General features: G+C 42.9%; 1 protein-coding gene across 1 annotated transcript in view; it reads right to left on the reverse strand.

Moving 5' to 3' along the window:
* Window positions 1-11,460, reverse strand: part of DENND4A (DENN domain containing 4A) — a 79,517-nt gene extending 68,057 nt beyond the window's left edge. The window contains exons 1-2 of the mRNA XM_063314414.1: window positions 11,141-11,460; window positions 613-942 (exon numbers count right to left, since the gene is read on the reverse strand). Coding sequence (XP_063170484.1) covers window positions 613-920 — 308 coding nt within the window. The 5' untranslated portion in view covers window positions 921-942; window positions 11,141-11,460. The remainder of the gene's footprint in view (window positions 1-612; window positions 943-11,140) is intronic.
* Between the last annotated feature and the right edge of the window lie 15,143 nt (window positions 11,461-26,603).

The following is a 26,603-nucleotide window of genomic DNA, read 5'->3' on the forward strand; positions in this document are numbered from 1 at the left end:
AAAGCCAAAGAGCCGGCGTTTGTCCGTAGACACTTCCATGGTCATGTGGCCGGCATGGCTACACGGAACACTGTTACCTGCCCACCGAAGCAGTACCTATTAATCTACTCACATGGGCATGTTTTCGAACTGCTAGGTTGGCAGGAGCTGGCACTAGCAACTGGAGCTCACCCCGTCACGCAGATTCGAACCGCCGACCTTCCAATCGGCGAACTCAGCAGCTCAGTGGTTTAACCCGCAGCACCACCGCGTCCCCTTAATGCAGCTACATCCTCCAAAAGGCCCAGAGTGACCATTTCAAAGGCTTTCTTGGGTTGCTTCATTTCAATGGTGATCTCAGTGGAAGTGTTGTCTGTGCATGCACTCCCAAATGCAGGGAAAACTATGAACATGGCCACATTTATTCTCCTGAAGGATGCAGCTGCTTTAAAGCTCTGAGGACGGGTGTTTCATTCACCTGACATATATCATGAAGTGTCTATTTCAAATTCTTTGCACAACCTATTCAAAATATCTTCAACTTCATTCCCTATTGATGATTTCTGCCAGATTAAATGCTTCCCAAGTCCTGCTAGTTTCCCCAGAACAATAAACTGAGTAAAACTAACTTACCCCAGATCAGTAAGTGGGGGTTTATCCCTTCCTCTCCTGTAGCACATATATATTTGGGGTCCCATAAGGCTGCCATTGTTGAGATCAGCTGACAATCCTGATGGAGTGACATCGATGCATTTGTACCCATGAGGGACATCTTCCCCAAGAGATTTAATTATCACCGCCACATCTGTGATTGGTTCTTTTGGCTTTGCAAGTTTATGACAAGCATCATTGAAGTGGATTTCCTCCTCTAGTGGTTTTGAAATATCAGTTAATCCTGCCACAACAAAATAGTCAGCAACCCGAGATCCTCTGTCTTCCATCTTCCATCCCAGAAAGTTCTATCTGGCAAAGGATAAAAACAAAATACGACATAGTGAACTTGACCATATGGAAGTATCTCTGAAAACCAGCAACATTCAAGAACCATTACATTTTTCTGCAATGACTCTGCCATGTTCAGTTTTATGTAAAACAGACTTCTCCCTCCCCTCATAATGGAATTAAAATGCACTTACATTTCAGAATTTGGTTACATACCCATGTTCCAGCTTCATAATATAAAGCACAGATATGTTAACTCATCAACAGATGGTGAGCATAATGTGCTTGCCCAATTGTGAACTCAAAGGACTCACATACTGGACATATACTGTACAGTACTTTTTTGCTGTAACAGAATTACTTATCAAGATATTATATCACTTTTCAACCTTTTCAAGATTAACCATAGTCTATGTTATCAAAATATTATATATAAAACCCAACACCAACATCATTTTGAGCAACTTACTACACCAGAAACATTAAGTGAAATTGTAGCCTCAACTCTCAAAAGCAATTTCTGCCGACATAATGGAACACCGATATTTTTTAAACTCAGCGCACTGTGTAAGCAACTGCCTGTAACAGCTTAAATGATGCAATCCAGATTAGCCCTCTAGCTACAATCCCTGCCCCCAAGGATTATTTCGTAGCAGTGGGTAAAAGGAGAACACAGAAAATAACTGTATCCACCACCGAAATATCAAATACAGAATGACAAAGAGCAACTAATAACTTAAAAAAGAAAAAATGATATGCTAAATATATAAATATATATTCTGCCCCACCCTCGTAAAAGAGTCAAACCTCCTACCCTCTACACCAGTATTTCTCAACTTTGCAATCTTTAAGGCATGTGGACCAACACCGAAAAAGCAGGAGGAAAAAGAGAAGATTTTATACCGCAGTTGGGACTGGAATTTCGGTAGCTAAGCAAGGCAGTCATTAAGTGAGGTATCACATGACCAGATCCAATTTTATGACTATTTTTACCATGGTTGTTAAGTGAATCAATGGTTCCCTATTGATTTGAACTGTTGGAAGCCAGCTGGGAAGTTTGCAGATTGCGATTATGTGTCTGCAGGATGCTGCAACCAGTCATAAATGTGAGCTGGTTGCCAAGTGCCCCAAGCGCAATCACGTGACTGCAGGGGTGGTGTGACGGTCATAATTTCAACAAGTTGTAACTTTTTAGCCCTGTTGTATCTCTGAACCATCGTTAAATGAATGGTTGTTAAGCGAGGAATACCTGTATAGCCTATCTCAAGAAAGTGTAGTTCTAGTCATCTCATGGAGTTGAGTTTCTAGTCAGGTCTACCTAGTGGGGCTGATATTTAGGGCCTTATTTGCCGATTCAGCACCAATCCGACTAGTGGCCATTGCCTCCGTACGAGTGGCATAATCCAACATGAAGGTTAAGACTTTCTTCTTGCTCCAAAGCGCCTGAGGATGGACTGGCCCCACCACATCTACCACCACTCTCTGAAAGGGATCTTTATAATCAGTGGGTTTTGCAAAGGGGATTTAGCTTTATCATGGCAGTTCCCAATGCTCTGGCATACGCAGTCACATCCTTCCCGCGTCCTTTGCAGTAACGTTTTCAGTCAATTCTGGCTGGCTCCAGCATGTTCCTCTTGGCTGTCATGGGCCAAGCCTTGGAGCATCTCAAGTGAAACTGGGTGGGGACCATGAGCTGCCTGTGAGATTCAGATATCTCCATCTGTCCCTTGGGAGGTACTCTATGTACAGAAGTCCATCCTTAATTATGTACTGGACCTCTCAGGTTCCTTTGGGGAAGTCAAGTCACTCTCCACCAATTCTTGGATGGCAACTAAACTTGAATGGCCCTCCTGCACCCCCTGGAAAGTTTCCATCCCAACAACCCCATCTGGGCACTTCTGTCAATCTTCCTCAGCCTCTGAGCCCAGTTTTAGAGGTGAGAAGAGTTCTAAAGTAGCTCCCACAAAGTTGCCTTCCCTGGAGTCCTTCTCATTCTGGTTAAAAATGAGTCATCCCAGAAGCTCTAGATGGGTGGGGATGGCGTTCAGAACTTTCACTTCCCAGAAGATCAGCTGCTTCTATGTCAGTTCCCAGCTTTTCTTGGGTGAGGGGTATCACCTAGGGCTATGGCAGGCTGAGTCACACCTTCCACTCAGCTTCTCAGCCAATTTGCCATCCAGATTTTCCAGATGAAGCTTTTCCAAGCATACTGGGCCAGTTCATTAACAAGCATCTCAGTGGCTGGGCGATGGTCCCAGATGGTACATTCCCACTTTTTTTCTGATGTTCAGTCTGGGTAAATGCTTTGACTTGGGGTTTCCTTCCTTTTACTAGAGCTTCTATGCATACATCCTTCTGCCAATGGATATCTCTGGAAGCACCTTGTGCACCACAGAGATGTCTATTCCCACGTTTCTCCTGGCTACCATTAGTTGGTTATGACAGCCACAGAGCCTCTCCTCTTAGCTCAGAGGGTGTACAGGAATTTAGCTCTGGCTTTGAGAAAGAGGTGATAGAGGTGCAATAATTGCTTAGCTCTGGGAAGGGACAAAGCATGAAAAAGAGATTCAGAAAAGTCCCACCTTGACCTTAAAAAGGAGCAGTGAAAGTTTTGGACAGGCTTTCAAGATTCTGTTAATAATATACCATACGACAATAAAGTAGCATCCCAGAAATCCCTGTGGTGTCTGTTTCTTGACCAGGCCCACCTTGAAGGGCCGACAGGACAGCCTCCTTGTTAAACCTGGATGTTGTTAGATCTGGCATTGTTGCTGGACTTGAAGAGTCATGTAGTTAACATCTTGGAATGGTCTTTTTTTACATGTCCCACTTCCCCATGCTGAAAACATCACACTGTAAACTTGTTGAATTGAGCCTCTTGTCGGAGATGTTCTTCTCTTTCAGGTGGATTGCTCCTGGCTTTGAACTGGCTGGGTGAGGAATCTCCTGTGTATCCAAAGGCGTTTCTGAAATCAGAATCAGGTATTTTCCAAACCTGGACTTCACCTCCGCAATTTTCTCTGCCGTTTCAGTCATCTCAGTGATGTCTTTGGGGCTCAGGGACATACTTGCTGTTGAAAGTAGTCTGGTATGGAACTGAGGAACAGCTCAAGGAATGCAAGGAATGAGAAGTTCCTCAGTTCTTCCCATGTCTTCACCAGAGATCTCTCCAGCCAAATCTCCCTGGCTCTCCTAATCTGAGGGCAAACACTGAGTAGCTATCGCTGAATTTTCTGAGGTTGTGAAACTTCTAATGGGCATTTTCCAGCGTAAGCCCAAGCCTGCTTTTCATCCCCTCCTGGAACAGACCACAGTTATCCATGTCACTCAACCCAATTTCCATTGTTTCCACCAGTACGCAGGCAACCAATGTCTTGGTCTTTGAGAATTTTAAATTCCATACAAGTCCATTCAAATTTGGCCAAGTGCACTTAGCCCCCTTTTTTAACCATGCCATCGCTGCTCCACGTGCCATCCTTTTTTCTTCCAGCTTTATTTCTGCCTCCAGGGCAGTGCATTTTTACCCTTAATTCTTTCATACTTCTGCCTGTGCACTCCGCAACTCACTTGTCAGCCTCCATGCCCTTCAGAATTGCAGCTGGAACCTGCTGGTGCTTCCCCCTGAGGTTGGCAGTCTGACCTCCATGCCCTCCTCTGCAGAGTTGACATGCTGGGTAACTCTGCCTCCACTTAGAAGCACGCACGTGATCTAATTCCGTACCTAACTAGCCATGGTTTGCAGATTAGAAAGAAAAGGGGGAGGGGGAATTGGACATAGATCTGATGATGATCCCTTTTCTCTCTTACACCTTTAAGCCTGAGAGTAAGAGAAAATTGAGCCTCAGAGTTACTGACCTAGTTTGGTAACTCCCAGAAAAAAGGAAAAAAACACCGTACTATATTTATTCCTTCATTCAGGTTTGTCTTTAATGTCCAACTGCTGTTGTTAACAGCTTATCCCACCACTGCCATCACATAATCGTAGGGATGCACACACACACACACTCACACACTTACACGGGATGTAGTGGTTTGGGCACCAGTGATTCCCACGAGAGAGTCTCTAAACCAGAGTTTCTCAACCTTGGCAACTTTTAAGATGTGTGGACTTCAACTCCCAGAATTCCCCAGCCAGCACACTGGGGAATTCTGGGAATTGAAGTCCACGCATCTTAAAGTTGCCAAGGTTGAGAAACACTGCTCTAAACCCTATACCCACAATTGTATTGAATATTCCTGGTAAGAGCCACCTCAATAACACTACTATCAGCTATTTCCCCCTCAAAATCCCTGTCTACCTAGTTTATTTGAAAAGAGAGCAATCTACCTTCTGTCAACAGCTTAAGCAAAGGGAGAAGACATGGCTAAAGGCTTTTCCCAGACTGAGCTTGGCTGATTTGCTAAATATTCAAGTCTTTAATGCTACATCCAGGATAAAGAATTAGAAGGAAGTTGAAAAGGCATGAAAGGAAAAAAGAAGAATTGAACAATGACTTTTCAATCACTGCTCCTTCACTATGCAAGTCCCACAGCTGAAATCACAGTCCATAAAATAAAATAAACTTCAAATCAGCATTTAGCTTTCTTTAGTCTCTGGCTTGCTGTATCACTATGGATTGAGGCTTCTTCTCTTACCTGACTTTCAGCTAGCCCTGGGAGGAGATCTCCAATGGTAAGAAAGATGAAAGATGAAAACAAAATGCAGCTCCCCTCCTTTTCTAAAAGCCCATCAAAGAGCAGAAAACTCCCAACTCCTGATTGGCTCCTCAGCATTTGAGATTCCTGGGCTTCTATTGTCTCTGCCCATTATCTGGATTGACAAATTGGTTCATTTTTCTTTAACTCTTTAATCTTCAACCAAGTTCCTGTCAACTCCGAGGACCTGTCCACCAAACCAGCACTAAATCAGTACAGTTTACACTGAACAGGCTTATTTTGTTTCGTATGTTCCAAGAACTAAGCCTTGATATAATCAAACATAATTTTAAATTATGGCCTGCCAATCTTCTAGGGAAGTCAAAGTGATATACGTAGTTATCTTTCACCACTTTCACTTCCCCTTATCCTCAAAACAATTTAAAGAGGACAGATAGTTATATAAAGAAAGAACAAGTACTAAGAAAGGTCCAAGGTTGCCTAATGAGTTTTATGACTAAAAGGGTCAGAGGGGGAAACATTTCCATCACTCAGTTGGTTGGGCAATGTTGAAGAATCTCTCTGTCTTCTTGAAGGACACTTCCTTCCCTTTTTGGACTTCCTATTCATCACTAAACATAAAGAAGAGCCACCTGATTTGCTCTGTCATAGCAGTTAAGTTACATTCTTCTACTATCAATCATTATTTGGGTCAAGCTGGCTGAAAGAACATATTCCACTTCTAGGAATAGATTGAGAAAGCCGTCACAGGATAAAGCAGGAAAGCATCCATTGCTGGAGTCAATTTATCAATAAATAATATTCATTACTTTGATACAGCATAGGGATAAGCACAGAAAAGCTCTATTATTTGTTGTTTCAGCAGAATCCTGTGTCTTTGCAGTCACAACTTCATTTTAAAAAAAAAAGGATAAGCCATAAAGATAATTTCACAATGTGTGGGAAGAGAGACATTCAACAGGACTTTCAATTATGATGGTCCTATTGTGCCGACACCATCTCTCTCCAAGACTACTGGAAGGCGACTATGTTATTTAAGCCCCACTGATATGGTACATTCCCCCCAACTCTGTGCTGATAAGGTAGAGAAAGATATAAAATATTTATGGTGTGATCCAAACAACACAAACACAAACTGGTCTCAAAAAAAGACAAAGCAGTTTATATCTAAAGGATGACGTGCATCTTTTCAGGAAGAACTGATTCCCCCTTCCTTAATCCCTGGAAGCTGATGCTAGTTTATCATACCAACTAATCTAATTGAGTTAAAAGAGGGTACAGATAGTTTTTTAATTGAAATTGAGGGACAAGATTTCAAAATCTTTCTCCAGATGCTATTACTCCCTTTCAAAACTAGTCTCCTGTTGCAATGCATCGAGGTTGACCATTTGTTTAAAGCCAACCAGACTCTAGCAGAACAGAAAAGAAAACAGAGATGACTCATCCCTGAGTTCATCAGAGGAGCTTTTTCTATCCCCTCTGTATAAAACAAGCCAATCCTCCATCAAAATGGTTAATTCTCAAAGACAAGGATTTCAGTGAACTGCAGATTCTGTAAACATTATTTAATGGCATCTCCCCCTTAAGCAAACCTAATAATCTATTAACCTAGACTAATTATTGTAATTATTAAAGAGAAGAAAGCATATCATTCTTGTTTGGTTTTTCAAAATTATCATTTTCTCTAATCCCAGCAATTTTACACTTTTAAAGAGACAAAGAAATGTTTTCATACCTCTCCTTGGAAGATTAGAATCATTCTACAAGCCCGTTCTCAAGCAGAAGATTCAAAGTTCGGGGGAAAAAAACAGTAATGGTTGCATCATAGCCTCCTGCTATGTCAGACAACAATTGCTTAAGAACTTCAAATTTCACTTCTGAGAAATTAAAGCAGTGTCTTTAAAACAATAATTGCATCAATTATGTCTTTTTATTACAATTTATTTGGTTGTGCAATTCGTTTCAGCTTTCTTCTTCTGAAAAGCCTATTTCAGCTAACATAATGGGAAAAATCCATGTTCCATTAGTTATCCTAAGCTGCAACTGATTTTAACAAATCAGAATTTCTTTCCAAGTTAATTTATTCATTACCCTTCTGTCCTACACCTTTTTGAAGGACCCCAGGAAATTAAGGGCTTCTCTACTTTTATTCATGGAGAGAAAACACTATACACATAAAGTAGCAACCTACACAGCTGCCTGGTTCAGGAAGTAGACATCCACACATATAGAATTGCATAGGTGAATGGGTAATAGCATGTTAGCCATATAACTAAGTGACATTCTCCACTACAAAATACACTGTTGGTTTTTGTATCAACTGGCCCTAAAACACAATATAAACAGGATTTTATGAAAAGCAGTTCTTACGTCTATTTCATCCCATTTTTTCTTCTTTTTATTTGGTCAACATGAACTAAAAGGAGCATATCCTGACGTCCCTGGGATGGGGGCATTCCACACTTGAATTCTAATTTCTTTCCCTTCGAGTTGACAAGCAGGATAAGCAACTAACCCTACATGCATCAACATTGGTTTTTCCTCAAAGCAAGCCATAAATAATTTTGTTACTTTCTAAAAAGCAAAACACACTACTATAGTTATCCAACTGCAACCAGACTGGACTATAATATAACCTTCCCTTGTACCACAACCAACAACCATCTCATTCAGCAAACCACACGAACACGTCTTTCAACCTATGTCATATGAACTTACTTGCCAATAAATGTACACCTTTACTACAGAAGATTTAAATGTTATGAAGTGCAAAAGTAGATCTCATAAAGGTGGGAGAAAAAATGATGTAGATACAGAAGCAGATTACAAGACAGGGAATCTTTGCTGCCCTTGACATCCTTTCACATTGCCTGCTGCAAAGGCTGCACTTTATAGAAATAGGAATTTAGTCCTATAAATAAATCTGGTTCTACAATTCATCGCAGAAGCCCCAAGGAAACCTTTCATTATTCAGGGCCATCATCTGCAGCTAACTTTGGCAGGACAGTACCAGATGTCAAGTTATAGCCTCAACTACCACTTCACTCCCAAACTCTGTTGTAATCACAACTACACTCTTTCTAAAGGCTCTCCTTTCATATCTGGCCTTACAACTGCATGGCTGAGTTGCTCCCCTTAAGGAGATGGAATGGAATCAAGGGTGCCACTTGCTGACATCAGCTCCAGAGGAAAGATGACAACATTTCCCAAAGACATTGAAGAAACCAAGCAACAAGATCCTGTCTTTACACTATTTTTAAGAGATAGTGTTACAATTTAGAGTCAACAAACAAGACTTCACACCATTACTGAAATCAATCTCTCCCAGGATTATATCCTTGCTGTTCTGCATTTAATCTTTGAGAAAGTGAAAGATAAGTAAGTACAGTATTGGATAGCAGAAAGCTGAGACTAAATGTGAAATTTAGTGGGTTTTTTTAACTGTCCAACACATCATTCTACTAATTGGCCCTCTTCAAACATTAAATGTCAAGAGCAAAATACATAGTTCCCCCCCACTTCCAGCATACACATGAAACATAAATCTTGATTGGGGTCGTGTCCAAGACACATTTGTGCATTTTTGAAAATAGAGTATGAGATTAGCAGGGTTCCAAAAGCCACTGACATAATTAACAAGCTGTTAAATATTATTAGTATCTGGCCTGCTGATTTTTCTGGTTATTACAGAAGGGATAACCATACAAATCTCATAGCCTCTAAAGTTTACGCTGCTGGTTACGTTAGAGGAAAAATACTAATCGTTCTGTTTTCTAAGTAACCTATATTATGTAGACCAGGGAGATCATCATCAAGGGTTGGCACAGATAACTGCCTCACTGGGCACATTCTGGGTACTGTTAATGGTAGCAAAGTGGAAAATGGGCCAATCTGTGCATGTACATTTTCCTGCATTTTCAGTCATCTCTATCGGATGCAAGGGGAACTTTCTGATGAATCAGGGATTAGCAAAGGGATGGGTAGCATTTGATTTTCCATCTCAATCAGCAAACTGGGTTAAACCTATCTGGATGATGTTTATCCAGTCCATCCTAGATGTAAATTTTATAGGGTTCAACGGAATTTGCAGGTCTACTGAACAAAAACTTCAAAATGTTTCTTTCTTCACTGTGTGCAGTTTAACTTTTCATGTTTGTGATGCTGCAAGGATGCAAGAATGCAGATCAAAATCAATGTCTACAAATGATTTATAGCTGTAGATAATTACTACCTAGATTCTTCCTGAGGTTTGTTTGAGACCTCGGTGTTACATGTACATCTTAAAAAGAAAACAAAACAATGAACGCTTCCTAAACAGAACTAAACCCAAACCCAGATTTATTCCCACACTCCAGAAATCCATTACTATTATAATGCAGAAAGGTATTAATACAGTTCCTGATCATGGAGGACTAATAAATGCTAAAGCACCTAACCATTTCTAACATGATTCCGAAGTTATTTTTCTAGTGTATTTCCTCTAATGTCAAACACTAAAAATCTAATGGAAAGTTACTGTATCCATTGGAAACCGGGGGGGGGGGGGATCACATCACGACTCTTCCAAACAAATCCCAGGCATCTAATTTTAGATAGGAGCTTAATCCCCTCCCTACAAGTACTCAACACACATTAAATTACAGACATATATACCATCATCACCCACAGAGAAGAGTAAATGAGTGAATTAGACCAACCAATCATTTCTGCTTTCCCGGGAAGACTAGTTAAGAAGATGACTACATCTTAACAGGGGTCTCACCAGAAACTCCAAATTGTTCCAGTGCTCTGTACAATTCCTACTCCTTTATTACTTTGGCCATCCCCCAATATCCCTTCTAATACTGACACTTGATATTGATATTTTGAAAGGTGTACACAAAAGATATTGTTATTAACCTGCTTCCTTCAAATATTCTGGTCCCCAATAAAACTATTTTTCTATCCCCTCCCTGAGCTTTCCCTTCCACCATTCATCTCTCTCTCAACACTCCATCTTCCCCAAATAGCATCCTTCCTTCCAACATAAATACAATTCGTAGCCAGCTCCCCTCTCAAATAGCTTCCCACTATACATCCAGTATTTCTCAAATTTAAAAATAATCTCTGAAAAACAAAAGCCTTTTGAACGTGAAAGTTCATATACTATCTATGAACTGATCTTACAGAATTGGAATTAAATTCCTCCTGTGAATGTATTTATACAGGACCAACAGAATTACCCAACAAACTATAAATACAGCCACTCCCAAGTGCCTGCTTGTCCTTCCACTGTTCGCACAATCAGGACAACTCTGGCAGTTAACCCCCAACCCTTTCTCCCAATAGCCAACTTTCACATGTCAGATTACTAGCCCTACCTAAGTTACCTCAAAGACCAATAACTTTTTAATAATCTTCCTAAAAGGCAGCCTAAAAATATTACTACTACTACTAATATCGAACAATAGTCCAGTAATAAAAATACTATCCAAGAAAATCTTTTTCAGCCTCTGCTCCAATCCTGGATAATAAAAATCAAGCTTATTTATTTCTATTTCAGTGTTAAGCAACAACTGCTTACCGAATTTTCAGGGCTGAAATCAGTGTAATTTAAGCATTTATGCGATATATCCCAGGAAAGTTGAGGATTTCCCTTCTGTACAGCAAAGCGTCAATGTTTTAAGCTGTCTTTTCCCTCTTACTGAAGCATGTGAATCTTCCGTTTCTTCACGGTATGAAACAGAAGAATCACACCCTTCAACATAAATGAAATGGGATTTACACAGTAAACATTTAATTATAATTCTGCGTAAAAGGAATGGGACAGATGCAGCCAATGTATAATTATAATTCTACATAAATGGAACCGGATGTATGCACGGGCTGTTATGTTTACATGCAATAGGAACACATACTGTGTTTACCAAAGGGAAGTCTAGTGTTTTCTCCCAAATCATTTCTCTTTGAAAAGGCAAGGGCGCTCTTGGATTTGATGAGAATAAAAGAGGGAAACCAGCTTTCCTGTCTATTTTTGGGGGGGGGGAGGGAGGGGGGGTCTTCAATGCAGGTTAAGTTTCTTCCAGGGAAACTCAGCTGATGGCCATCCACCTGTGCAACTGCTCTGCACCTGGCTCAAAATGACTGACAAAAGAAGGCACAGGATTTAGGATGGGTTTATCGAGATTAAGAAAACTGGAAGACGTGACCTGGATCCACTCTGTTGATGGGGGGGGGGAATCAGTAGATCACAGCTCCCCCCTCTCATCACAAAGGGAGGGTGTCCACGTTGCTCTCCTCTGTGGGCAAACCTGAAAAAGGGAAACCCCTGTTCCCACGGCCCCCCACCCGTCGCAGGGCTGCCCCCTGCCCGCCCCTCGGGGGGGCGTGATCTGAATGAAGCCAGCCCCATCTTCCACTCATCCTGCCCCGCGTTCTCCTGCTGGGTCACCCCAGAGCGCGCCCAGAGCTCTGGGTCTGGCACCCTCCAGATCTCTCCTGTCTGCCCGGGCGAACTTCCGAATCCGGCGTGCCCGGACCAGACCGGGGAGGCGCAGTGCCAACGCGGGGCAAAGGCTCAGGCACGGCAGGGATGCAGCGGGAAGGCTGAAAACCTGCGTACCCTAAGAACGCTCGTCACCACGCCACTATTAATAGCAATAATAATCGCAATACTAATAAGGTGGTCCATAACCATCATCCCGCAGGAGCAGCAGCAGCAGCAGCAGCAGCAGCATCTCTAAAGCCAGGAAGGCGCGGCATCCCAGCCCCCCCCGACCCCCAGCTCCGGGGCCCCCCTCAACCCCCTCCAGAAAGTGGGGAGGGCCGCCGCCCCCCGCCTGCCCAGCGCCCTTGGGGGGCTTCAGCACCCCCCGGGGACCACCCACCGCGGGGGCAGCCGCCCCCCTCCCCCCCCGCCCTGCCCACCTGAGGCGGAGGAGACCCGTCACGGCGCCGGCAGCGGCGGCCTCCCGGCAGACGCGGCCCCGCCAGCAGCAGCAGCAACAACCGCACCTCGCGCCCCGCCGGGCAGCCTCCCGCCCGCCGCCATTTTGGCCGAGGGGAGGGGCGCGCGGGGGCGGAGCCACGGGGCGTCGGGCGGGCGGGCGGCTGCCTCGAAGGGGCCCCCCGGGGAAAGGGGGAGGGGCGCCCCCGCAGAGGCCGCGCGGGGTTCGGGGGTCCTCACGCCCCTCAGTCGTGGCTCCGGCAGAGCCCCCCGAATAAGGGAGCTCATAGACGCCCCTCAGGCAGGGCTCCATGGAACCACCCCCCGGAGTAATGGGGGCCCTCGGGGCAGCAGGGGGGCCCAAGGGGGTTCATAGACGCCCCACTGTAATGGAAGATCACAGTATTAATCGCCCCTGGATAAGGGGGGTCTTGGGGGCAGCTCAAGCAGAATACGGGGGTTCACAGAAACCCCTCAAGCACAGGCACGGCTACGTATAGCAACCCCCTGAGTAATGGGGGGGCCTTAGGGGGCAGGCAGGGGGCTCAAGCAGAGGCCCCCAGATAGGGGGGTTGTAGACACCCCACAGTAATGGCAGCCCCAGGGAACTGAGCCCCACTGAAGAATGAGGGGAAGGTGGGGGGCACTGCAGCAGAGGCCTCGGCTCAGCACCCCAGAAAAAGGGGGGCTCATGGGTCCTTCTCAGTAATAGCTGCATGTAACAAACCCCCTGAATAATGGGGGCTTCTCATTATTCTCAGGGCTTGGAGGGCACACGGGGGCTCAAGCAGAAGCCAAACAGAAGAAGCGGGGTTTATGGATGCCCCTCTGTAATGGAAGATCACATTATGAAACACTCCTGAATAATGGGGGTGCACTTGGCAGGCAGGCAGGAGGGGGTGCTCAAAGAGAGATCTCAGCTTCATCACCCCAGAATAAGGGTGATCATATTATTAAGCACCCCAAAATAATGGCTTCATGCACAACTGAACACCCCTGAATAATGGGGGAATCTTATGAGGGTAGCTGGCAGGAAGGGGTGTTCAAGGAGACGTCTCGGCTTCAGCACCCCAAAATCCTTTTCACAGGATGGAGGCCAATGCATTGTAACGGGATATTCCATCTGATGCCCTGAATTATGGAGGGGGCCTCCACAGGAGTGAGAGAGATGTGGGGTTCCCAGTCCTTGGTCCCTGAGGAATAGTGGGGGGCTTCACATTCAGAACCCCTAAATTATGTTGAGCTTCTTGCCAAAGGAGGTGCAGACGCAGACGGGGGTTCTTCCTTCAGGCACTCCCAGTTAAGGGAGCGGATCCATGTTATTTAATAACAGGTCTTGTTAGACTGAAATAGTATACAGATTTTATCAATAAAAATTAATAATCACATGGAGACTTCTAGGCAAAGGGAGAAAGAAGTGTTTATAGTGTGTGTGTAGGGTGTCTGTTATCACTGGAAGAACAACGGTATGCTTTCATCTTAGAACAACAGATGCAGAGAGGAGAGACCTGAAGAATTTATAAAGGGAAAGTTAGCTTAAATATTCACCTCCTTACTGTCTCCTATGTCCTCCAGATGTTTTGGACTGCACTTGCCAGCTTGCATAGGAATTCTGAGTATTGATGTCCAATGCATCTGGAAGACAGCAGGAAGGGTAATTTAGCTAGCTAGCTAGCTAGCTAGCTATATCTCATACTGTAGTGAATTTGGAAAATCAGACTTGGATAATTTAAGTCTTGCTCATCCTAACCTATCTTGGAGAATTGTTAGGATACTGTAAAGCTATCTCAGGCTTCTTAGGAGAAAGAGGATATCCAAAATTATTTTGACAAAGAGAACTGTAAAAAGGTCTTCGTTTCATTTGTATCCCCTCTGTCCAACAAGGGGCTCAAGATTTTTAACAGTCTTCCCATGGTATCCTTGGACATCAGTTAAATATTGCAATGGGAAGAGAGCTTAGCTGGAAGAGAAACCTCTATGTGAGGTTCAATAAGAATCACACATTTAAACCACATTGCTGGTTTTAGTTCAGAACCAACCATAACAACGTGCTAACCTTTTGAAACCAAGCAAGTGCAATATAAATTTGAGGAAAAAATACAGAATTAGGGTGGATGATAAAATCAGATGCAGTTTGGAAAGAGTGATCTAAGATGGGTACTGAAATACTGTATGACATCCCCTAGTGAAAATGATCTGGCTTTAGGTTCAGGAGCACAGTGAGAAAGGAAGGAGTGCTTAAGGGTTTAGGTCTACTACTGGGATCCATTTAGGTCCACTCATCCCAACTTGATCCCCCGTTAGATGTTTGAGACTTAACTGGATTAGCTGACATCAGCGGGGAGTGGATCTGATCTGATTAATTGGAACATTCACTGGTAAAATACAGAGCAGGTAAATGGTAGGAGGTGGCTACCTTTTTGTGAGCCCCCCCCTCCCCGGCTGCACGGATCTTATGCTTAGCTCGTGATGTCTGAAGGTTGCAATGTTTACAAAAAACACTAGGGTTTCTGCAGAGATTTGCTCACATACAAAGTAACAGCAGCTTTATATGGTTATTGTTTTGTGTCTGGCTTGAGATTCACTTATTTCGTTCCAGTAAGGAATCGATAGTGGTTACTGAAATGTACGTAAAGATCTGCAGGACCAGTCTTAACATCATTGTCTCTGTTCAAAATATTAATTGTTGCAATCATGGTTTGCAGACTGCAGATTGATGTTATTATTGAATGGCTTATTGGCACAGATTAGCAATGGATATTTATAATGGAAGACAGCCACCCCTTATTGAAATATTTATATCGAACTTTCATATGTGTATCCAGGAATATATTCCCTGTTTGTTTTTCTTTCTTTCTTTCTTTCTAGTTTTTTGTTTCCTTTTAAAAATAATGTTGTGTATTGTTTATTTTTTTATGCTGAATTCAGTTAATGAAAGCGTTTTTTAAAGTTGCAGTCCTAACCATATGAGGCACGGCGGTCATATCTATGTGTGCATGTCTGTTTGACATGGCATTGATCCTGGACGGAGAAGAACGAAGAAGCAGTCATTTCTAACATAGTGAACAAATGCAATATTTCTTACTTAAAACAACTAACTGGCTCATTCCTTTCCTCCAGTTCTCTTAGGATGCTTAAACGAAATGAGGCTTTTGGCCTGCTATCTGCCTGTTAGGAGTCAGGCTGTAAAGCCAAGAAAGGTTCTTGGTCTGTTTGTCAGGAAATTTAGCATTGATCCCTCTGAGCTTATGTTTGATGGGGATTGATTAACTTTGAACCAAGGCAGAGAAATAGTACAGTGCAGCAACGACGGGGCAATACTTAAAACAGCAGCTTTAAGTAGTTTTGCTTTTACTACAAAAGCAGGTTTGGGAAAGGAAGGATGCTGGCTATAAATTATAAAAGTGGAAACCAAGTATCATGCATGGGTGGGGGAAAAATACTATTAGAAGCCATTTGCAACCAAAATGGCAGTGAATGAAACTGAAAAGCCACTTTCCTCCAGAATATTTTCAGACCAATGAAGCTAGTGGGAAGCTTGCACTGATTTTAAAGACATAAATGGGTAAAGCTCAGGACCAAACAGCATGTTATGGTGATCATGCATTTTAGAGTTAACAAGTTACTTTTTGAATTTTTAGCAGCAGAGGCCCCAGTTAGAGAAGGGGAAGTGGCTCTTTAAATTCTAATTTATCATATTTATTCATCAAATCAAACCCACCTTTATTGTGGTCATTAACCGCTACAAAGAAATATTTATTTATATTCTTTTGTATAGTTGCCATCCTGAAGCTGCAGTTTGCTTTTGGAGGGCTTTTGACTTGGCTGATCTATCTTTTGGAAGATAAAGCAAGATAAAAATGAGATGTAAAATCAATGAGCAAAAATGGGCAGATTTATTATTTTTTTACATTTTAATTATATAAATGTTTCATTGTTGGGCTCTGTATTAGTTAATGGGCATTCAATACTGAGCCGGCTTGGTGTGGTAGTTAAGGCATCAGGCTGGAAACCAGGACACCCCGAGTTCTAGTCCTGCTTTAGACACAAAGCTAGCTGGATGACCTTGGCCCAGTCTCAGCCCTAGGAAGCAGGCAGTGGCAAACCATTTCTGAAATCTTGCCGAGAAAACTGCAGGACCTAGTCCTGGCAGTCGCCGGAACAGGTAGACACACACAAAAAAGTAAAAATTCAATACGGGCCAGCTGGTCACCACTGTTAATATAAATTGAGATCCTCATTTTGCCGATAGACATAGATTGCAGAAGGGGCTATAATGGAAAATACTGTTGATTCTCTCTTTCCAAGCTATTGCAATGCCTGGTTTGTATTTCTTTGTTCTATTATGTAAGTGTGCAAGTTTTCTGTTTTCCAAATATATATTTTTTACATCGTATGCTGAATAGCTGGCTGGGGAATTCTGGGAATTGAAGTCCACACATCTTAAAGTTGCCAAGGTTGAGAAACATTGTCCTCTTGTGATTAAGCACTAACAGGGAACCGTTGTGTTTGCTGCACCAATAATTCTGAGCTGGCTAGCAAATGTGGCAGGCTGAAAAATCTGACAGTTTTGTGACCAAACCCTCAAATGGCAAGTCTTAACCTCCTTTCAGGAACAAATTTAGTTCGCAAAGGACATTCCCAGTGGACGATATCCCATGTTTATAGATTATAGATGAATGTATTTTATTGATAGTCGTACACATTCCAGTTCCCTCCCAGACTTTCCTAAATCCAAAAGGGAAAAAGGAGGAGCAGTTGCTTTGGTGCAGATTTTTAAAAAATGATTTCACCGTGACTTGTACCCAAAACACACCTGCCTTCTTCTGCCTTCCTTCCATGTTAATGTTTTCTAGGATTTATGTGATGCTTGTGCTCTGCCTTGATTAATAAATTTACACATTTCGCCTGTAATTATTCTAATAATCTCCAGCAATGGAAGACACATTAAGATAATTCAGCCCTTGAAATGCAGCGAGGAACATACGCCAACAGGCCCACCCACGTCACCAGCTGCTTTTGATTAATCCACCTCTCGTTCTGCAAAAGCCGCTAATGAATACGCTGCACGACCAAGGCCCGCATTTCTCTGGGAGAACACCTGATCTTTCTTCATAGTCACTCATCAGGAAGGGAGGAAAATTAAAACACCAAAGTCTTTGAATATGCACAAAATGAAAAATGAGCAGTCTATCCAGAGAAGTTGTGAAGCAACCCCGGTTAGTGCGAATCGCCAGTTTGCAGCTGTTCCCAGAGGGAAATTTTGCTGGTTTTATTTTATCCCCTCAACAAGTTTAATCGGGACCCTCTTGTGAGAAGATAAACAATACTCCATCCAGATCACGTTTCAGGACGAAAAAATGACTTTGTATGTTGGAGAAATCAGCAGGGACTCCACTGACCCATGATCTGGAGGAGTTCCAAAAATCTGTCTTTGACACATTCCGTGTCTGGGGGAGAAAAAGCTCGCAACGTTCTTGCTGATGCATTGACATTTTAGACGTACACAGTGAAACCTGCAGATGACATTTGCAGCACGGCAGAAGAGAGCGTTGGCCGGAATCTCTTCTCCTGCAATCGCAGCAGTGAGAAATACTGTGAAGGGCTGTTTGGCCCGTGTATGAAATGGGTGTGACCTTGGCCATACATTTAGGATTTCAGAGCCCTTTTCAGGATGTAGCATTTCTCCAGTCCTGGCAGCTGCTAAAAAATATAGAATCTTTGCACACACAAAAAATCTGTGCAAGAGCAGGTGTGCATATTGCAAGTTGTCAGCCTCCACAAAATCCCACTCTGTCCTACACTTTCGACCAAATCATCATTTAGGAGATACTTCTGGCACATTCAGTGCTGCTGCTTGCCCTGTCTAAAAAAAAAATAATAGAAACCAGCTGCTAAAACACAAAAGGAGAAAGGCAAGGAACGACTGCTTTTAGACATGGGTGGCATAGAGAGAAAAGAATGTGAAAATAAGGAATTAATTATTAAGCCTATTGCTTTTAGAAAAATGTTGAACCTCCTGGAGAACTGTAATCTCTCCAATATAGCATACTTTATTTAAGTTGCAAAAGTATACCATGTCGAAGAGGTTAGAACAGTGTTTCTCAAGCTTGGCAACTTTAAGATGTGTGGACTTCCAAGTCCCTGCAGTTTTTTTGGCAAGGGTTTTCAGAAGTGGTTTGCCATTGCCTCCTTCCTAGGGCTGAGAGAAAGTAACTGGCCCAGGGTCACCCAGCTGGCTTTGTGCCTAAGGTAGGACTAGAACTCACAGCCTCCTGGTTTCTAGCCTGATGCCTTAACCACCATACCAAATTGGTGTTGTTACCCCATCTTTATTTTCGGTCAGCCCAAGGCAACATACATATCTAAGGCTCCCACCTCTTGTTTTCCAACCACAACAGCCCTGCGAGGTAGGTTGGGCTGAGACGGATTGCCTCAAGGCCACCTAGCTGGCTTTCCTGTCTTAAGGCAGGACTAGAACTCACGGACTCCTGGTTTCTAGTCTGACACCTTCACGACACCAAGCTGGCTCTTTAACTTAATTCACCCACTTGCCCGGTGTGCAAAAAACACACTGAGTTGCACACCCCTCCCCTGCATTTTACCCTAGCAGGTGATGCCAGCCGAGCCAGTCTCTGGAGCTGCGGGCAGTTGTGCCCAGCTCTGAAACATCGGACAGGCGTCAAGTGCACCCTCCTGACACAGGAGCAGCTGCTTGTGGTATTTGCAGAGAACCCATCCAAGAAGGATAATTGAGAGGTCCAGAGCGATGCGTCTTCACAACCACACCGGGTGGGGGGGCTGATTCTGTGCCCAGGTCAACTCTGTAGTCTCTGCCAACAAGCAAGCAATTCACAGGTGATTCTGGGTGGTTTTGCAGACTGGCAAATCACGATACAATGTGATTCTGTTTGGAACAGCGTTTCCTAAACTTTTTTCTCTTAGGACCCCTTCCCACATTTAAAAATTATACAGGACCCCCAAAGAGCTTTTGCTTGTATTCATCGACATTTACCATATTAAAAATTAAAATGACACATTTGTAGAATATTTATTGAAGCATGTAAAAAGAACAATATTAAACCTGTTAGATACTAACATAAATAAAATATTTTTATGACCCCCCCCATTTTTTAACAAATAAAAAATAATAATGAGAAGAGTGACATTGTTTTACATTTTTACAAATATCTTCAATATCTGGCAAATAATTTTGATTTTGCAGACGCCTGAGAGGGTCTTTGGGGACCCCCAGGGGTCCTGAGACCACACTTTAAGAAACACTGGTTTAGAATATTATTTTTATTTCATCTGGCTTTCTGAAACAACCTCTGCAGGGTGTGCTCAAAAGAGGCAAGATGGTAGCCATGAGAGTGTAATTGAAGCTCTCCCCATTTTTTATTGGGGTTCCTAATAAAATATATTATGTAACATGGCAAATATAAACACAGTATGTTTTCCAAGGGGTCGTAAATGCTTATAAACATTGCAAATTGGCAGAGGCACAAGCAAGGGAAGTTAGAAACCTAATAGCTTTTTAAACTTTTATTTGTTGCTGTTTATTATGTTTTTATTTTTATTTTTTAATATGCGTAAACCATAATAAGCAATAATACAGTGGAGACCTCAGTATTAAATATGAAGCTTAAGACAGAAACCTTTATTATATAACAAATAATGTAATGTATTTTGCAGATGTTTATCAATGCCATATTCAGCTTTAGATGTAAAATTGTAAAATTTCAGCAACCTTATGCTTACCAACATTAACATTTTGGAAATCATAGTTAATATTGACATAAACTTCTTTTTTGTTACCTAAACATGTGAGCATTACTAATCTCCAGTCAACACAGTATAAGTACCACTGTACACAAATAATATAATGTACTACAGGTAGTCCTCACTTAATGACCATTCATTTAGCAATGGTTTGGACTTACGATGGTGCTGGAAAACCAACTTGTGACCAGTCCTCGCACTTACGACCATCACAGCATCTCCCCAGTCACGTGACCATGATTTAAGTGCTTGGCAACCAGTTTGCATTTACAACCGTCGCAGTGTCCCACAGTCATGTGATCGCCATTTTCAACCTTCCCAGTCAGCTTCTGGCAAGCAAAATCAATGGGAGACCACATGATTCGCTTAATGACTGCTGCAAAAAAGGTCATAAAGTTGGGTCAGATTTGCTTAATGACCACTTTGCTTAGCAATCAAAATTCTGGTCCCAATTGTGGTCATTAAGCAAGGACTACCTGTACTTGTGTTTTATGATAATACATTAAAACAATATAAAGGGGAGGGTGGAAAGGCCAAGCTTCTATTGCACTATTGTGGCCACCATCTTGACTTTTTTGACCACACCCTGCAGATATCTCTGCTGAAAAGCCTGCAATGTTCTTACATGGGAATCCTTGGAAATCCTTTGCTTGGTATGTTTCACAGATTCCCATCTCCATGGTGATGGTCTGTGTTGCTGCAGCTGAGAAGGACGTCTTTGCAAGTTCACAGGAAGAAGTTTGCAAATGTGGCTTTGAAAAGAGGATGTTGCCTTTCCATCCTTTTGTGGGCTTCACATTCTGCAATCGCAATCATTCAGCTGAGGGTCCCGGCAAACGTCTTTCTTCATTTTCTGATGCAGCGGTAAAAAACAGCCAGAAGGGCTGGTTTTCTGTGGTTCGATCCAGAACATGGAGTTTTTCCTTTCTGTAATCACTGAAGAACAGATAGCTTATTTCAGTTCTCCTCTTGGGGTGTAAACTAGGTTTGTCAGCCCCACCCAACTGGGATTTACAACTGCACTGATAGACAAGAGCAGACCTTGGCCACCTTGAGTGTATATGTGGTTAACTTCCCTACTGATGGATCTTTTGTAGATAAGAAGAATTTTGGAAGTGGGAAGAGTCTATACCCAATTTTTAAAGGGGATATTTAATTATTGTGTACCATTCTTATATAATGCCTGGACCAGTGACTAACCATGCTGGCTGGGGAATTCTGGAAGTTGAAGTCCACACATCTCAAAGTTGCTAAGGTTGAGAAACGCTGGCCTGGACGACTGACCAGTACTGGCACTAGATCTTGACTTCCTCTCACCCATACTAGTATTGTGTTTTAATAACATTGACATTCAGTATATTTCTTGCATTTTATATTGGGCCCAATGGGATGGTTTTAATTTTCCTCAGTGGCAAATTATTGGCTGCAATAATATATAATCCCTCATGTCCTTGAGTTGGCAGAAAAGGATGCCAGAATAATGAGTGTTGCTTTGATGACCAAGCCTCCTCCTGCCTCCAGAGCAAGGCTGGTGGGTGATGCCATCATTCCTTTTAATGAGGGATGACTTAAGGGCAGTGATTGGTGGATTACCCTGGCATCATTTCCTCTCCTACTGAGTGACTACCGCACTTTCAAAAGACCGCTAAACACATATTTAGGAACAGGTCAAACGCTTTTCCAGTAGGCCACCAAGCCCACAGACAGGAAAAGTCTGACAGTGCCTGAAGGATGCTTTGTGATGTTGCAGACAAATACCTCTCTGCAAGTAAGAAATCGGTTGCAACAGAGAACAGATCGCCATGGATGGAAGTGTCCAGTGACCAGAGAGGAGTTCCCCACAGCTGCCAAAAGTGGCCAGTGGGAGCTGGGAAGGTCCCAGGCCCTGCCTGAGTTACCGCCAACATTGTCACCGATTTGTTTGTATGGCAACAGCTAGCAAGAGAACAGGGAAAACACACCTTTAAACCCAGGACAGCTAAAAACGAATCAAAGCAGCCTGCGTGGTGCAGTGAGGAAAAGATGATGGCTGCATCACGAAACAGGTCCTTCGTGGGGCATCTCTGGCCCGTGGTGAGGGGCTTGTGAAAATAAGTCCTTAGAATACCCGTGAGACATTAATTGCCTGGATTTGGCTTCCTTCGAAGTAGAGGCTGCTAATGATTTAAGTGGATTAGGGAGTATCTGCGCTTATTTACAAGATGAACAGAACAAGCAGCCCAGGATTTCTGCAAGAAGTAAATCTACCTGTAAAAGTCATTGGAAAACCAGAGCAGTCAGTGTCCCAATGCTACAATTTTGGTTTTGGACAGACGTCTGGTATTTTTATATTAGGGAACAGGCAGACATCCAGGAAGGCGGAACAGAGTCCAGTGATTCTATGCCATGTTGTGTGAACCAAGCCGTTGTTGTTGTTGTTCCCGCTGGAAGACAAAACTTTTCTCCAAAACCCCAACTGCACCAATCGGAGCTTCTCCTGAAATGTAAATTGTGTTTTTGAAGGGCTGCTTCTCCCTGTGCTTAACATGGAAGGGGAAACGTTCGTTTCCCCATCTGTGCTGCCTAAAACGGATGGCTTCTTTGTGAGTGCAGAATGGCATGAAAGAAGTATATACACATCCCGAATAAGGGTTATGAGAAGTTTATGCTTCTTTTTTGGCAGCTACTGAATTTTCCATAATTGACACGGGAAGACGGAAGTTCTTCTTTCAGATGACTTTAAACTCAAGGCCTGGTAAATGAATGTAGCTTGGTTAGACTTTCATCTCATTTGTGTTAACTCGGGAAATCAAAGTTCACCAAGAGACCCAAGCCTTCCATCCTTCTAAGATGGTGGTTAAGTGACTTATGGCCCTCTAGATGCTGTTCAACTGCAGCTCCCATCATCCCCCTTCCCCTGTCTATTCAGGCTGAGCGTGGTGGTTGGGCTGAAGAACATCTGAAACGGTCATCTTGCTCATCCTGCACAAAGACATCTTAATGAGGGTTGGATGTCTCGGAAATGTCCATATATTGTCTCTCCAACCACAAGAAAGGAGTGGGCAGCTTTCCAGAATAAAAAAAATTCCTTCTAACTTATAAATACTCTCATTGGGAATAATGAAACATCTACTGTATCTGCTGCAACCCACATCATCCAGAACATGGACCTGTTTGGGCCAAGGCTCAGAAACAATCTGTCATCAGAAGTACCTTCATGGAACACCTTCATTTTCATCACTTCTTCATAATACCACTAACTCATTTGGGGGGAAGAGAGATACAGTATGTACCTCTCTCAGGTGAGGCTGCTTCCCATCTTGAATTGCAGAATCTACAGGTTCTGCCTACTTTGCAAAAACATCAAGCACCTCACCCTCAAATGGAGCTCCAAAACATTTTCCCAGAGAACACCCACATACATAATAAAATCTGTATTATTTATAATCTATAATCTGTATAATCCCATACTTGTCCACCTGAGCACACCTGGTTCTCCTTTTCTCAGAGTTTTCCTCTTCTCCCATGACAACAGTCTTAAGTCAAAGCAGGTTCCCAGATGTGGTAGGGGAATTGGTACTTCATTCCAATTAGCTGGGCTAAACAAAGAGGTAAAGATATGTATCGATAACCCCCCAAACCCCCCGAATGGCAAAGCCACCTTGGCTGAGCTAAACAGGTCCCCATGGGTCCCACGAGGGACCCTAACTGTTCCTCTAGCCCCATCCGTGGAGTCATCTTTGTGGTACATTTCACCTGTCATCCGTGCCTGAACCAGAGTGTGGCTAGGTAGAACGCCTACCACTAAAGCTTCTTGGAGATTTATCAGATCTCACCATTCAAGTATCAAGGTAGTGTATATAGCACACCCTGCTCCCATTCGTCCAAGAGAAAGAGACTGGCCCAAAATCCCCCGGGGAGCTTCTGTGGCTGAAGATGGACTAGAACCTGGGCCTCATGACTCCTATCCAGCACCTTCACCTCTACGCCAGGTTGACTCTGGGGCTGAGAGAGAATGACTGGCCAAAGTCCCTCAGGAAGCTTCTGTGGCTCAGAAAGGTGGACTAGGATTAGCTTACTCTAAGCATGATCTGGTATGTCATTTAAATTCTGATGAAGTTAGTACCTTCCTCTGTTGTTCTGAATTACTTTTCAGTGATGGCATGATGGTGGATTGCAAGAAGCCAAGAGGAAGTTGGGTGGGGCTCTGCTTCCACCTCCATGCATGGAAGCCCCAGTGCTTATCAAGGCAATGTGCCATTTTTTTTTAATTTGCAGCATTAAAAAAAAACAGGAAATTCTACCTGGGCAATCATTTCCAACGTGTCAGAGATGTTTGACAGGAGGACATTCAACCATGCTTTGTCATGTCACTTGTTTTGCATCTTCGGGAGAGCGATCTTACTCATCATTTGTGGTTCAGCTGTATTTGGTGTGATCTACAAATGCATTTAGAGGCTGCCTAAGATGGAACCCAGCTGCAGAAATCCAGGCACCCACTAGATTGCCACAGAGATATACAGGAAACTCTAAATCTCTGTGACCATCTAGTGCAGCTTTTCTCAACCTTGGCAACTTTAAGATAGGTGGGCTACAACTCTGGGGAATTCTGGGAGTTGTAGTCCACCTATCTTACATTTGCCAAGGTTGAGAAATGCTGATCTAGTGGGTCTGGAAGAAGTGTCCACAGGTACAGTTAGACAGTCAAGATGGTGGCTGCAGCAGTGTGATTGAAGCTCCTCCTGTTTTTTTATGGTATACATAAAAAACAGGTAGAGCTTTGATCACACCACCAGGGTCTGGGATTTTCCAGCCCAGATCAAGTAGCCTTCAGTTTTGAAGATGCTGACTGAAACAAGTAGGTGTCTGCATGTATCAGCCCCGCTAGGTAGACCAGATCAGGAAATCAACTCCACAGAAAGGCTAAAACTACTTTTATTGAGATTGGCTACAATAACAGACTAAAGAGATTAGGGAAGACCCACAGATCAGCTAGATATGAGCTCACTAATTTTTCTAAGGAATATGCAGTGGAGGTGAAGAATAGATTTAAGGGACTGGACTTAGTAGATAGGGTCCCGGAAGAACTCTGGACAGAAGTTCGCAGCATTGTTCAGGAGGCGACAACAAAATACATCCCAAAGAAAGAGAAAACCAAGAAGGCAAAATGACTGTCTGCTGAGACACTAGAAGTAGCCCAAGAAAGAAGGAAAGCAAAAGGCAACAGTGATAGGGGGAGATATGCCCAATTAAATGCAAAATTCCAGAGGTTAGCCAGAAGAGATAAGGAATTATTTTTAAACAAGCAATGCGCGGAAGTGGAAGAAGACAATAGAATAGGAAGGACAAGAGACCTCTTCCAGAAAATTAGAAACATTGGAGGTAAATTCCAGGCCAAAATGGGTATGATCAAAAACAAGGATGGCAAGGACCTAACAGAAGAAGAAGAGATCAAGAAAAGGTGGCAAGAATATACAGAAGACCTGTATAGGAAGGATAACAATATCGGGGATAGCTTTGACGGTGTGGTCGGTGAGCTAGAGCCAGACATCCTGAAGAGTGAGGTTGAGTGGGCCTTAAGAAGCATTGCTAATAACAAGGCAACAGGAGACGACGGCATCCCAGCTGAACTGTTCAAAATCTTGCAAGATGATGCTGTTGAGGTAATGCATGCTATATGCCAGGAAATTTGGAAAACACAAGAATGGCCATCAGACTGGAAAAAATCAACTTATATCCCCATACCAAAAAAGGGAAACACTAAAGAATGTTCAAACTATCGAACAGTGGCACTCATTTCACATGCCAGTAAGGTAATGCTCAAGATCCTTCAATTAAGTAGTTCAAGAGGGAAATTAGGAAATACATGGTGGGTGATAGTATTAATGATATGCAATTAATTCTATGTCCTTTGAATTATCCATACAGTTGGTTCAATTAAAACCGAGCTTCTCTCCTGTCCTCCCTGCTCCAAATAATTTGCTCAAACCTGTAAACTTTTGGGAATATGATTCTCAGGATTTCACCCAAAGGCCAATGTTACCTTGTTCGAAATACAATTGAGCATCCTCGCTTTAAGATCTTTTGCCAAGTTCCAGCTGTGTCTGAGTATATTACCTACAGCAAAGATTTTGGTGCTGAGCTCAAAATACTTTATTTAATTCAAGGATTTTAATTTGCTGTAAGACTTAGCTTGGTTTAATCATGGTTTTTGTCTGTTCTGTTCTTGTTATTTATACTGTGTTGCAAAGAGTTACACATTGCCCTGGAAATACAGCAGAAGAAAGGTATATTACTGAATCAAATAAATAATTATACAAATCGGGTGTCAGCTATTTCT

Source organism: Candoia aspera, chromosome 13 (genome assembly GCF_035149785.1).
Source record: "Candoia aspera isolate rCanAsp1 chromosome 13, rCanAsp1.hap2, whole genome shotgun sequence".
In the NCBI taxonomy this organism is placed as follows: domain Eukaryota; kingdom Metazoa; phylum Chordata; class Lepidosauria; order Squamata; family Boidae; genus Candoia; species Candoia aspera.